The 13,416-nt window shown below is 39.0% G+C and overlaps 1 protein-coding gene across 1 annotated transcript; it reads right to left on the bottom strand.

Moving 5' to 3' along the window:
- Positions 1-8,534: 8,534 nt before the first annotated feature.
- Positions 8,535-12,643, bottom strand: IL6 (interleukin 6). Its single transcript, XM_004676762.1, has 5 exons — positions 12,625-12,643; positions 12,271-12,458; positions 11,050-11,163; positions 10,217-10,363; positions 8,535-8,702 (listed from the first exon to the last, which is right to left on the bottom strand). Exons 1-5 carry the CDS (start codon positions 12,641-12,643, stop codon positions 8,535-8,537), a joined length of 636 nt encoding a protein of 211 aa, XP_004676819.1.
- Positions 12,644-13,416: the final 773 nt, after the last annotated feature.

Raw genomic sequence — 13,416 nt, 5'->3', positions numbered from 1 at the left:
TCTTGTTTTCCATCTTATGATTCCCGGTCTTTCATAGCTTTTCTTCTAGGACAGGAAAAACTATATTATATAACCATGCATTCTCTCACTCCATTCAGTAATATATACTTTGGACACATGAACTCAAAAGAACTAGCTATTACAATTGAAAAAATGATCTGCTTTTACAGAAGCATCCTTCTTGGTGATAGTAGGTACCTTACTGCTCAGTGGGAACAGATCATAGGCCAAAAAAGGGAGTGCTAGAAATAACAGTAAGAACAGTTTAACAGATGGAACTTATATTGGAACATGGAATATTAAATTAATATCTATTGTGTATTCTAGAGTCTTAATTTTAGCTTGATATCCTGTTTTTACTTCATGAATATTATTTCCATATGTCCCTGTGGGAGAGTGGAAGGCTGGTTGTAATGAGAAATGGTTCACCGGCATGGACTCTAAATGATGAGACCTTACAAATCTGACTTAGGGTTAAGAACCGAGAGTTCCTGATATTAGCACACATTCCCTTAAAAGGAAGCATATATCCTCCTTTTTGGAAGATGGAATAGATATACTTTCCCCTTAAATATAACTAAAACTCTGGATATTATGTAAAACAAACATAAAGAAGATTAAAATAGAGGGATGAGTCAGATCAGTTAGGGACATCAGGATCTGAGGAATGACCCAGTGGTGAGTTCCTTACATTTAAGTATAATGCAACCCAGAAAATGCCATGGGTCCCAAGAGAAACCTGGTATCTCTACCCATAGGACTAAGGAAGGAGCAGTCTTGAAAGAGAAAACTTTTAGCTAATACCCATTAGACTCCAATCAAATATCACAAAAACAGCAAAACATCGTCCCTTTACTACTACTCCTACTGAGACCAAGTGAGGAGCTTAGATCTCTGTACTCATAAGGCTAAAAATGAGACCTTGCAAGCATACCTGCTGGGGTGGTGTCAGAGAAGACTAAGTTAGGAGCTCAGACTTTCACCTCTGTCAGGCAGTAATGAACCCCTGCCACCTCTCTAGGCCTTGTGATGTCAGTGGACTACATGAAAAGCCTGGACTTCCACTTCTATCTGATGGTAAGGGGGTGTCCTTTCCTTGCCCTAATAACTGATGTCAGATGGAGCCTAATGGAGAGTCAGACTTTGACCAACAGTCAGTGTAAGTCATCTCCTTTTCTCACTGTGTCAGTGGAATCCAAGTGGGAAGCAGTAATGAACCCTGATCTAGTCATTCTGATATCAGTGGAGACCAGTGGGAACTTGAACACCCATCCATGCCTTCTAGTGCAAGAAGTGCCTCCCACCATGAATATTAACCAAAGATGGAAGGCCTTGTATAACTTATCCTATCTGAAGAGTAAAGACAAAAAAATTCTTGAAAACAATTGAAGAGAAATTACATTTTGGTTATTAACAAACAATAAAATAATTGTAATAAAACAGTAAACAAGCAGTTTGAATGACAAGCAGATTTCTCATTGGAAACCAGTCTGGAGGGCCTTGCCTGGTGGCACAGTGGGTTAAAGCACAGCACTAATGAAGCTAAAGTACTCCAGCACGAATTCGATCCCCGCCCCGGAGGTGACCCACATGGTGCTGCAGACCTCTTCTGACCTACCCACTGCTCCCCTCAGCAGTGCATTTCAGGCAATCCGCCTGTTCTGCTCCCCACTCTGTCTCTGGTGAATCCTCTCACCGCCTCTGCACCTCTGGCCTGTACCCCAGTCCTGTATGGAAAAATAATTTAAAATCTTAAAAAAAATAACAAAACCAGACTGGCATGACACAACATTTTTTAAGTGCTTGAAGGAAAAGAATTGTCAATCCAGAGTCCTATATTCAGTGAAAATATCCTTCATGAATAAAGAAGATGTTATTGACACCAGTGAAGTCTGATAAGTTTCTAAGTGCATTATATACATAGATAGATAGTATATTAACTATATTGTAAATACATGCAAACATATACACATATGCATATACATACATACACACATATATACTATAGAGTAATGAATGCCTATGGGAAATACTAAAAAATCTACAAAGAGAAACACTCAAAATCAACAAATAAAAATGGAATTATTTTAAAAAGTTCAAGTAACCTATCAGAAGACAGAGTAAAATAAACATGAAAACAAAATACAAAATACAGAGAAGTAAAACATAAAGTAAAAACATAAAATGGGAGAATTAAGACTTAACATATCAACAATTACATTAAGTGTAAACTATTTAAACATAATAATTATAAGACAGGTATTGACCAAGTGGATTTTAAAAAGTGACCCACTGTCACTGAATTACAAGAAACTCATATGTAGTTTATATATACATATATAGGTTAAAAGTAAAAGGATGAGAAATATATCATATGCAAGCCTTAAAAGAAAATAAACATTGCTACATTTTATCAGCTAAAATATACTTAGAGGAAAGAAAACTACCAAGGACAAAGAAAGACATTATATAACAATAGAAGAGTCAAGTCACCAAGAATCCATAGTAATCCCAAATGTGTGTTTACCATGAAGAAAAACTGATAGGACTTAATGGAAAATGACAAATCCACAATTGTACTTGGTGACTTCAACACCCCTCTTTCAATAATCAGTAGAATGTTTAGAGAGAAAATTATCAAGGATATAGAAGAACTCAATAGCAGCTATTGGTTGATACCAAAAGGCTCTAATTGACATAGAAGGTTTTCACATACAACAGAATATATTTTCTTTTCAATAACACATGGAGCCTATACCAAGGTAACTTATATCCTGGACCATAAAGCAGACTCCAACATATTTTTAAAAATTGTTCTCTGACTACTGCTGAATCAAACTAGAATTGGATATCAGAAAGGTATTTTAAAAATTTAAATACCGGAAAGCTACCTCACACAGTTCTTAAAAACCCATAGGTCAAAGATGTCTCAAGAGGAAAAGAATTACATTGAAAATGAAGATGTAGAGCACGCAATGTTGTAGGACAGAACTAAAGTAGTGCTAACAAGGAAAACTATAGCATTACAATGTTTACATTAAATGGAAATTGCTTTTCTAAGTTCTTCTCAAATGGTGGTACAAAATAGCAGTGGTAGAGCAAGAATTGAGTGTTTCAGTATCTTACCCCAGTATTGACAATGTTACTAATAGGCCCATTCCCTGATTAAAGAGCGGTGGCCATCTAGGGAAGCTGTGCTCCTCAGATTTTCTGAATCTGCTTCTGTTCTTCATGATTATGGATCCAGGTTCCATTCATTTCTTTGCTCCACTAATCTCTAGGGCAGGTCTGTTTAGTAGAAATTTCTGCAAAAGTGGAAATGTATTGTGTGTTCATATAGTCCCAATATAAAAATCAGTGATTTTAATTTTAATAAATTTAAATTTGATATTAGATGCACACAAGTGGCTACTGTGTACCCTATCAGATATTGTGTCTATGGATATTGCTTTGTTCTGCATAATTGATGCAGATGTGGGTTTTTGTTCTAACCCACAAAAAGGTGAAAGACCAGATGTAGAAGACAAGCAATATCTTTTTTTAGCAAGTGTAAATAAAATTACAATAGCAAGTCTACTTAAGTTTCATTGGTAAAAATAGCCACTGTGTCAGGGGTTTCCAGGACTACCCTCAAGTTTTGGTGATTTAATAGGAGGACTCACAGGACTCAGTGTATATGAGTCACAGGATTCTTACTCTGGCTGAGATTTATTACAGTAAAAAGATGCAAAGCAAACTCAGCAAAGAGAAAGGACACATGGGGTGAATTCTGCAGGAAAGCACGCACAAACTCCTAGGAGTCCTTTCCCAAGGGAGGCACACAGGATGTGCTCAATCCCTCCAGTAGTGAGCTGCGAGAACATGTGTCCACTGGGGAAGTTCATTAGCAACTTAGTACCCAAAATTTATATTGATTTATAAGTATTAACATTTAAGATTTCAGAAGGAAAGTAGGTGATTAGTATAAACCATATTGTTAGAACGGTTTAAGCACTCTTATTATTTGGAGGAAAGTTTAGATAGGTGTGGGTAACTGTTTACATTCAAATTTCTGGATGACAGCCAAGGACCAAGCTTATAAGTAGGGTTTTCTAAGGATACCAGTTGGAGCTCTGCTTATGTACCCTTATTCAGCATAGCCACACCTACTTGCTACAATAGAAATAAGAAATATACCTGTTAGAGGAGTGGCCTCAAACTCTGTAACTTTGGAAGAAGAGTAGAATGGATTGAGAGGATAGCCAGCACTTTGCTGTGGCATTTACAGACTTGGTGACTTTGCACAAGTTGCTTTGACTTTGCTCCTTTGGTTAATACAGATGGCTCTGAAATACTACACTGAACTGTGCTTGGGATACAAAAGTGTTCTGGAAAAGTTAGTTATATTTTTATTATTAGTTTATTCTGAGAGCAAGTGGGCTAATTTATCTTTTCCTTCCCACTCTTAGCCCATAACTAACTCAAGTTTTATCAGGGTGGATCTGAATTGCTTTCCCTATCAGTTTTCTCTCAGCAGATTTTTTTGGGTCATTTACATAGTGTAACCTAAGTGTCCTCAGTCCCTAGCCTTTGAAGATAATCCTTTCCTTTAGTAAACATAGTAGTCAGTTTGTCTATCTCATGCCCACTTTAGGGAACATAAACCTTCCCAAATCATCCTGAGTATTCTTGTTTTTCTTGGTGGGGTCTTCCCAGTCATGATTGTTGACTGTCACCTTTCAGAACTTTTACCTTTGGTTTCTCTTTGATTACTTCTCTGAATCTTCCTGTGTTTCCAAGCTTCTCTTGTCCATTTTATCCTTAAAGGTAGATATGAACTCCCTTAACTCCAGAGCTGAGTTAGCACAAGAATGACATGTTTGCTTTATGTTTGCCAAGAAAGGTCATGGTAATTTTATGAGTAAGAAGTAACATTCTCAGTGACTAGATATCACACTGAAGTTTGTAAATCACATCTGCCACAAGTGCTCCTAACTGTTTTCTTTTTGTTTGTTTTTCTCTCTCCATATCCTGTTGCTGTCTGCCCTCTTGCTGGAATGTGCAACAGAAAATTGGATCTCCTGTAAACTACATTTGGGGCCCAATCGCCTTACTCCATTCCATCTGAAGGAACTGGAAAATCCTTTTCTATTTTAAAAACAAAACCAACCAACCAACCAACCGAACTAAAAGCCCCAGATCAAAAATTCTTTCCAAGAAAGCTGTTCTTTCTCTTTCTCTTATTTCACCTATTTCATTTGATCTATTCTTTATGATCTGTATACTTTAGACCCTACTGCTTCAGTTCACTTCTGCTACTTCCCACTTCATGCTTTAGTCGTCGGGATTCCTTCAGTTTCTCCAGTACGTTCTCTCCTGCATCTGAACCTTTGCACTTGCTGTACTCACCAGGTGGAACACCTCCTCTGACTCTCCAACTTGCGCTGCGCCAGGCATACATTTGATGTAAACATAAATAGAATTTCTTTTGGGAAGCTTCTCATGAACCTTCTATTTTAGGTTAGACTCCACTATTACGTGCTGCCATAGTAGCTGCATAGATTCCTAGAGCAGCTTTAACAAATTACCACAATGGTAATTAAAACAATAGCTTTGAAGCTTAGATGTCTGAAATCAAGGTGTAAACATGCTCTCTCTAAAGGATATAGGGGAGGAGTCTTCTTACCTCATTCTACTTCTGGTATTTGTCAGAAATCCTTAGTCTGTAGCTTTATCCCTTCAATATCTGCCTCTCCTCCTTCTTTTTCAACCTGGATTACTTCCCTGTGTGTCTCTCTTGTTTCTTCTCTTTCTTGTAAGGCCCACCCTAATGAATTGATCTTATTTTGAATACATCTGCAAATTTCTTATTTAGAAATAAGGTCATGCTCACAGGTAATGGCTAGGACTTCATGTAATCGATGCAATTTAATTGATAACAGTGTTGCACATATTTAGCATAGTGGGTAGTAGTTACTTCTTTAAATTGTTTTCTGCAGTCTGAAATCTTCACAACAGAGACCTAGTTTGTCTGACTCACCATTAATTACTAGCACTCAACAGAGAACCTGTAACATTGCAGATGTTCAGAGAATATTTGAATGACTGATACTCTCAAATCCAACATTCTCTGTGCTTTACTGTTCCATACAAACCCTCCCTCTCCCCACCCCCTCTCAAAACCTCCTTTCCTCTGGGAATTCTTGAATTTTGATCACCAATAACAAAATACCACTGAATTAGTTCCTAGTGCCTTTTATTTATGGTTGCCATTACCTTCTCTAACCTTTACCCATTCAGGATATTGTCTTCCCCCTTGAATTTCTGGAATGTTCCTCCATTATTCTCCTATAGCTTTTTTTCCCCAGCTATTCTCCATACTGCAACTCCACTGATCACGTTAAAATGTATATTTCATGTTTTTCTACTAAAAATGTGTTAATACTTACCACGTGGGATAATTAACAAGTAAGTTAAAATGATCCATGATGCCATGAATGATCTGTGGTCCCTGCCTCCTTCTCCACCCCTCTTTAGCCATTCTTCTTTTTGTTCTTCATGTACTGGACAAATGTACAAACTGTCTCAATCACAGTGTGCCCTACATTGGTTTAGACCTTTGCACATGCATTACCTCTGTCTGGAATACCTTTCCTACTCATTTTGCCTAGCTCACACCTACATATCCTTTACATCTCAGCCCAAATCTCTCTCTCAAAGAAGCCTTCATGACTACCTTCCCTAGCCTAAGTCAGTTCTCCTGCTTTTGGCAACCTATTTTCAGGATATTTCATATTTCTCTTCTGTAAACCTCATCGCACTTACATTTTTTGTTCAATGTCCATCTTCCAAGTCATAGTGCAAATCACCTGAAGGCCAGGACTACTAACTGACTTATAAATCATGCACATTTTTAAAAGAATGGATACATCACTGACGGCTATTTCTCTTTCTCTTTGATTTGGCTCTAATTTTGGGAAGCCCACTTGTGGTGCATGATTCCTAGAAATCAGAGTATGTGACTATTTTTTTTGTGATGCTTCTCTCAGTTCTTGACCTCTGTGGACTTCCCCTTGCTTGACAGATCCCCTCTCTTTTAGAATTAGTCTGTGGTGGTTAGAATGGGAAAAGCTTTGTTAGAAGACAGAACTTCTATTGTTGAGGTTAAAAAGGGGAACTCTATTAAATTTCCAACATTGTATTGAGATGAGGTAGCTGTGTACACTTACCCAGTTTGCCTCTTTCAGTACTCTTGAGGTGGCCAGGAGAGAGGCTGGAAGAAAATTCCTGGATGAAAGGAAATGGTGGTAAACATATCAATAGCAACTATTCAGTGCCTTCTCTAGAAATGCTTAGATGTGTCTAACTCCTTGCTGTTTTTCCATAAGATAAAGATACATAGTATTTATAATTTATCTCCTCATTGACCACCATATATCTCCAAGAATTGAAGTATCTTACATTTTGTGATGTATGTATGCTTGCTTTATTTAAGAGCTGTTTATTGGGAACTTGGGTCCCAGATGCAAAGATGAATATCATGAATTCTGCTTTTTTGAAGAACCCATATGCTGACTGGAAAGGAGAATCCACCAAGTTTAGATTGTGACATCATCTATAATAGTTGCTATGTGTGGTGTTTGTGAAGCCTAGAGCAGGGAAGTGAACTTTGAGTTATTATTTGGAAGCTTACACATTACTGTGTCATATAAAAGATACCATCATCTTATGATTTCACTTTTAAATGTCTTCCCTGTATTAGTGTGCATTAAGATATTTCTACATCATCTCTCAGTTCTTTTGGAGGCAGTGTTTAGAATAGAAGCCTGGAGGCAGGTAGACCTGATTTCAAATCTGAATCTGTGCCTTACCTTCCAACTGGGTGACTTAAGTAAATCACTTAATCTCTCACATCCCTTAAAGAGTGTGCAGGATAAAGGATTAAATGATATGATGGATGTCAGACTTGTAGCATGCACACAGTACTTGATCAATGGTATTTTTCTGCAAGTGATAGTACAATTTATTTTTGGTGGTGGTAGTGGTGAAAAGAAACTTGTTTAAATGAAGCTTCATAGACATAGACATAGACATAGACATAGACATAGACATAGACATAGACATAGCCTTAGCCGATGATTTTTTTTTACAAAGATATTTATTGGTATAAAAACAATTTAAACATATAAATACAATATAAATATTTCTTTAAAAATATGTATAAGTTAACAACTTTTTTGAGGTAAGCCCACACATTTCAAGAAATGATCTGGTTCTGAAACAAGAATATTCAAACTGTGTATCCCTTTTTTGTTATTTAAAAAAACTAATAGTTAAAATATTTCAAGAGGCACTTCATAAAAATATAAATATCTTCTATGTATAAATTAACCCAACATTACATATTTAAATATAAATAAATTAAAATAATTAAAATAGTGTCCTAATGCTCATACTTTTAGTTCCTCATAGAGAACAGGATCAGTTATGTGCCCAGTGGACATAACTTCTGAAAAGGGAATGCCCATGAATTACAACAATTCTAGATGCCCAGGCTACATTATCCGAATAGCTCTCAGGCCGAACTGCAGGAAATCTTCAAGACTTTGTAGGGTGAGGTGAATTGTTGTGTTTTTCAACCATTCGTTCTGTGACTTTAGTTCATCTAGCAGCCTGGCATTTGCAGTTGGGTTAGGGTTTGTGAGAGCATCTGGATTCTTCACCTGAAGGGGAAAGAAAACAAAAAGGTAATTAAATATTGAACAACTCCTTTGTAGGGATGCTGTGGTCTGTGGGAAGTTGTTAATTATGGGTGCTGGGTACTAAATGGGACCACCTATCTTGACTTTCCCATTTTAGGGGAGGTATTTCTCTTCTAAGCACACTCTGCATGGGGCCCTTCATAACAATTGAATTCTCTCTCTCTCTCTCTCTCTCTCTCTTTTTTAAAGATTTATTTATTTATGCATACAAGATCTAGGTTACAGGCCAGAGGTATGGAAGATGAAAGGATTCACCAGAGACAGAGTGGGGAACAGGATAGGCTGATTGATTGAAATACAATGCTGAGGGGAGCCGTGGGTGGGTCAGAAGAGATCACCTCCTTAGTGGGGAATCAAACTCATGCTACAGAGGCTGTGGATACCTTCATAGTGCTGCGCTTTTAACTTGTTGCACCACCAGAGAGGATCTACAACTGAATTCTAATCTATCTCTTGCTGCTCTGTTTCTACTAGACCATAAGCATCTTGAAGTCAGCCACATTGTTACAGTGTCTTCTATTCTTTTACCCTAAGAAGTGCCTGGAACATGGCAGGTATTCAATAGCTGAATGAAGAACCTAGAGTTAATGGTTCTATTGTGACCACTAACACTAATATTTTTCTCTGGTTTTGCTCTCACCTCTCCACCTATCATCTATTGAAAGTCCCCTGATCTAGTGGTATAAAGATGACTGGGAAACACCTTTTCATTGAGCTTCTGACAAGGGGAGACGTAATTGTAGAAGTGGGTCCAGAGCCCTGTTGCACTAGCAACAGACATTTGAGTCACAGATCTCACTCCAGATCTACCTAGTGACTCGGTATTCTAACAAGCTGTGCACATTATAGTGGGAGAAGCTTGAGTTTAAAGCACACAGCAGAAAGGAGGAGGCAGGATTAGCATTCTGTCTGCTTTTCTTTGCAGGGTCCTTCTCATTGTTCTCTATTTCAGAACCAGATGTGCCATCACTTGATGGCTGTGCCATCAATCCTCCACTATGTAGCATTTGGGTGGCTACTAGCTGGTTGTGACCAAAGCCCTTGCTACCTGCTCTCCTAGCCTTTAGCCATTTCTCTGTATTAACTCTTGCAGCAAAAAGTTGGGGAGAGAGTTAACACTATCATAATGATAAGAATGTCTCTTGACAATAATAAACCATTTTTTGTGCTTTCTATTTTCAGTTACAGAGAACAGGGCTGAATGTGCTTGCTTTTATCTGTGACAACAGCTTTTTTTTTTAAACTATTAGAAGTTGATGTTAAAATCTACCTCCTTTAACAGAGTTTAAAGTACAGTATTGATCTGTTTTGCAGAGAGAGAGAGAAAAAAATTAAACTATTAGGAAATGTTTCTCAGGCCCTTTCATTTACATGTGACAAACTCTGTTGAATCAGCTTTGCACTCCCAAGCTGTCTAGACTACTTCCTTTGAGACTTTATTCTCATGCCACATGAGGGGATGAGGGCACTCTCACCTTTTGCCTCAGAATCTGGCTCAGGGCTTTAGTACTGTCCAGCACAGCCTCAGCATTTTCTTTATCACCTTCAAATTTATACTGAAGGTACTCCAGATATATCTGAAAATCCAAAAGACCGGTGGTGATTCTTATCAGGCAGGTCTCCTAAGAAGGAAGATTGTGGGAAAAATTGGTTATTGCCATGGAGAAATTACTGTTTTTAAAGCTAAAATTGCCATAATCCAACAACTTTCTTTACCGTTCTAGGAAACTGGAAGTACTTCTCAGACAAACCAGATAACACTGGCTGCCCCATTTTAAGTATCTGGATAACCAGGGAGGCCACTTAATTAATTTTACCCCAAACTCAATGGATGCCACAACTTGGCAAGAGGTCTGGCCTTCTACTGTTCTGCCCTAACTTTTCTGCCTCAGCTGTACTCCTGTCCTTGTCAGTATTGGAAAACATCCTTATATAGAATTATCAGGAGCCAGCACAGGTTATCTCACTGGGAAAGGGCACAGAGAATGACCTCACCCTGGAGGGCAGGTTTGGACCCTGCTGAAGGTAGTCAAAGCCCCTAGAATGGGAAAGTTCCCTGGGCCATTTCCCCTCTGGGGACACAACTGTGACAGTGGTGAAAATCCTAATGTAGGGGGTTATGACTATGTTATTCAAAGGTAAATAGCCTTTCAAAAGCTTTAAGTTGGCTGCTTCATGAAATCTACATGAGGTTTGGTACATCTGTTTCCCATTTGTTGTTTGCCTTGTCTAAGTGCATAGGTACTGCATGTAAGAGGGAGAACTTTTGCTTAAGGAATAGCTAAAAGTAAAGGTGATGATTTTGTACCTTATTGAATCCAGATTGAAAGCACCCATCTTTTGCTGTCATTTTTGGAAGGTTCAGATTGTTTTCTGCCAGTGCCTCCTTGTTATTGTCACACTTGTCATACTTCTTACACATCTAGGAAGGAACAGCAGAATTGTTACAAGTGCCCCTGAAATAAATACCACTAGAGGGCCTGTTCTTGTTTTACCTCGGCCAAGAAGTTCTCTAAGAAATTTGAAGTCACTACCTACTAAGATCCAGGCTAGCAAGGGCTAGTGGATCTGGACACACTTGGATTCAGCTCTAACCTCAGCTGTGACTTCAGGCTAGTTACTATCCTGACTCTCATTGTGCCTATCTCTCCAAATTGGGGATAATGAAACAGCTGCTTTGCAAGTTGTTGTGAGGGTGAGACATAAAATTTATATAAAGTACCTGACATATAGTAGGTTTAACCATTGACACTAATTTTGATGACAACTGGGTGAATATAATTCAAGCTATAGAATGTCCCAGCTGGAAGAACCTGTGAAACCATGTAGCCTCATCCCTTAATTTTATAGCAGCAACCCAGAGGTAGTAGGAAATGTAACCAAGACCACAAATCTGGTTCTGCAGAACCAGAACCAGATTTAAAGCTTCTAGGCCCTCTCTTGTGTTTTTCCCTTTCTACCAAACAGAATTGAACTACTATTGCATTTAAAGTATTTTGCATTGGGAGTTGCTCTAATCTACCTATGATTTTGCCACTTTGGTGGGCTATCACGTATGTATCTTTTATGCTGAAATGACTTTGGGGAGTCTCTGTTGACCACATATCACCTAATAATACCTGACAAGCTGAAAATTCAGTTCAGATGGTAATTCTCTAACTCTCCTAAAGTCCAAGGGACAAAAGAAGATTGAGGACCTCATTTTTAATTAGGGAAAAGGGACTCCTGAGAGCCAATGACCCTAGCTCATGCCAGGTAAAGAGTTTGGAATGTATGAGCCAGGGGCCTAGATTTCAGTCCCATTCTGTATTTTCTAGGGGTGTCTTTCTGAGATGTATTTCCAGAGGAACTCTCTGAGACCAGCAGCAGAGAGGAAATACAGAAGCCAGTCTGCCCCTATGACCTCAAACCAAGACTGCCCTGGAACATTCCATCTCCCCTCACCCTCCAGTGTAGAAACCCCACATTGAAGGGCAAGAAGAGGAATGTCCACATAGGTCCTTCCTCACCCTTAGTTAAACCTACCTACCTCATTTTTCAGAGCAGAGATTTTGATGAGGATGTACTTAATTAGTTCTTCGGTTTTGTTTGAAGAGGTGAATGGTAATCTGTTTAGGGTAACATCTTTGGAATCTTCTCCCAGGGGTGTTGGAGTGGGAAAAGCAGTAGCCATCACCAGGAGTAGCCCCAGGGAGAAGGCAATTGGGCTGAAGACGCCTGTGCCGGAGGGAAGGAAGAGCAGCCAGTGAGCCGGACTGTACAGCTGGGGGAGCTGTGCTTCTGGTTGCTGGCCGCCTGCCAGTCTCACAGCCGCGCACACACCCCCTCCCTCAGCCAGCGCCCCAGCCAGGCAGTTCAGGGCCAAGGGATTTCCTTCACTTACTTGTGGAGAGGAAGCTCATAGCTGGTTCCTGGAGGGCAGATGGAGCTCTCTTTCGTTCCTGGTGGGCTCAAAGGCTGACTGAGCCTCAAGACATCTCCAGGCTCATATTTATTGGGGGTGAGACTCTAATATTGAGACTCATGGGAAAATCCCACATTTGATAAATCTTTGTAAGAAGGGGGGTGGGGCCAGGGAGGGTGGGGCTGATTGGAAACCTTATTAAGATTGTGCAATGTGACGTCCTTTTAACATCACAAATTTAAATGGGGAAAGTGCTCTTAGGTCATTACCAAGGCTAGTCCTTAGAAGCAGGATCACTCTTCCTTTACACTTTCTTTTTTTTTTTAAGTGACTCAGCACTCTGGTATGTCTTGAGAAAGAATGTAAAGCTGAAGTCATACCCAAAGTTTAACAAAGCAGGATAAGCTTTGATTTAAAAAATACTCCAATTACCAGATTAACAGGCTAGGATTTAGTTTTTTTTTTTTTTTTTTTTAACCAAAAGTAAGGCTAGGATTTAGTTTTACAGCTTATTTATATTTGTAAAAAGAAAAAAGAAAACCCTGAGATGCTCTCACCTGAGTTCCCTCAGACCATACCACAGCCTACCAGCCTGGGGTCAGAAATAAACTGATACTACAAATCTTCCAGTATTTTTCTTTCCTGGCTCTTGTCATGACTAGCTGTTGCAGAACTGCCTGACTGCCACAGGTCTTGCACAGTTCTTTCTGGGAGTCTCCAGATGCAATCAGGCAGACTGAAGTGACTCCTTTTTGCTGCCATGTGTTATCT

Source organism: Condylura cristata, unplaced genomic scaffold, assembly GCF_000260355.1.
Source record: "Condylura cristata isolate star-nosed mole 26May11 unplaced genomic scaffold, ConCri1.0 scaffold00005, whole genome shotgun sequence".
NCBI classification, from domain to species: domain Eukaryota; kingdom Metazoa; phylum Chordata; class Mammalia; order Eulipotyphla; family Talpidae; genus Condylura; species Condylura cristata.
Note: the sequence above shows the minus strand (reverse complement) of the source record. Positions and strands in the feature narration are given on the sequence as shown.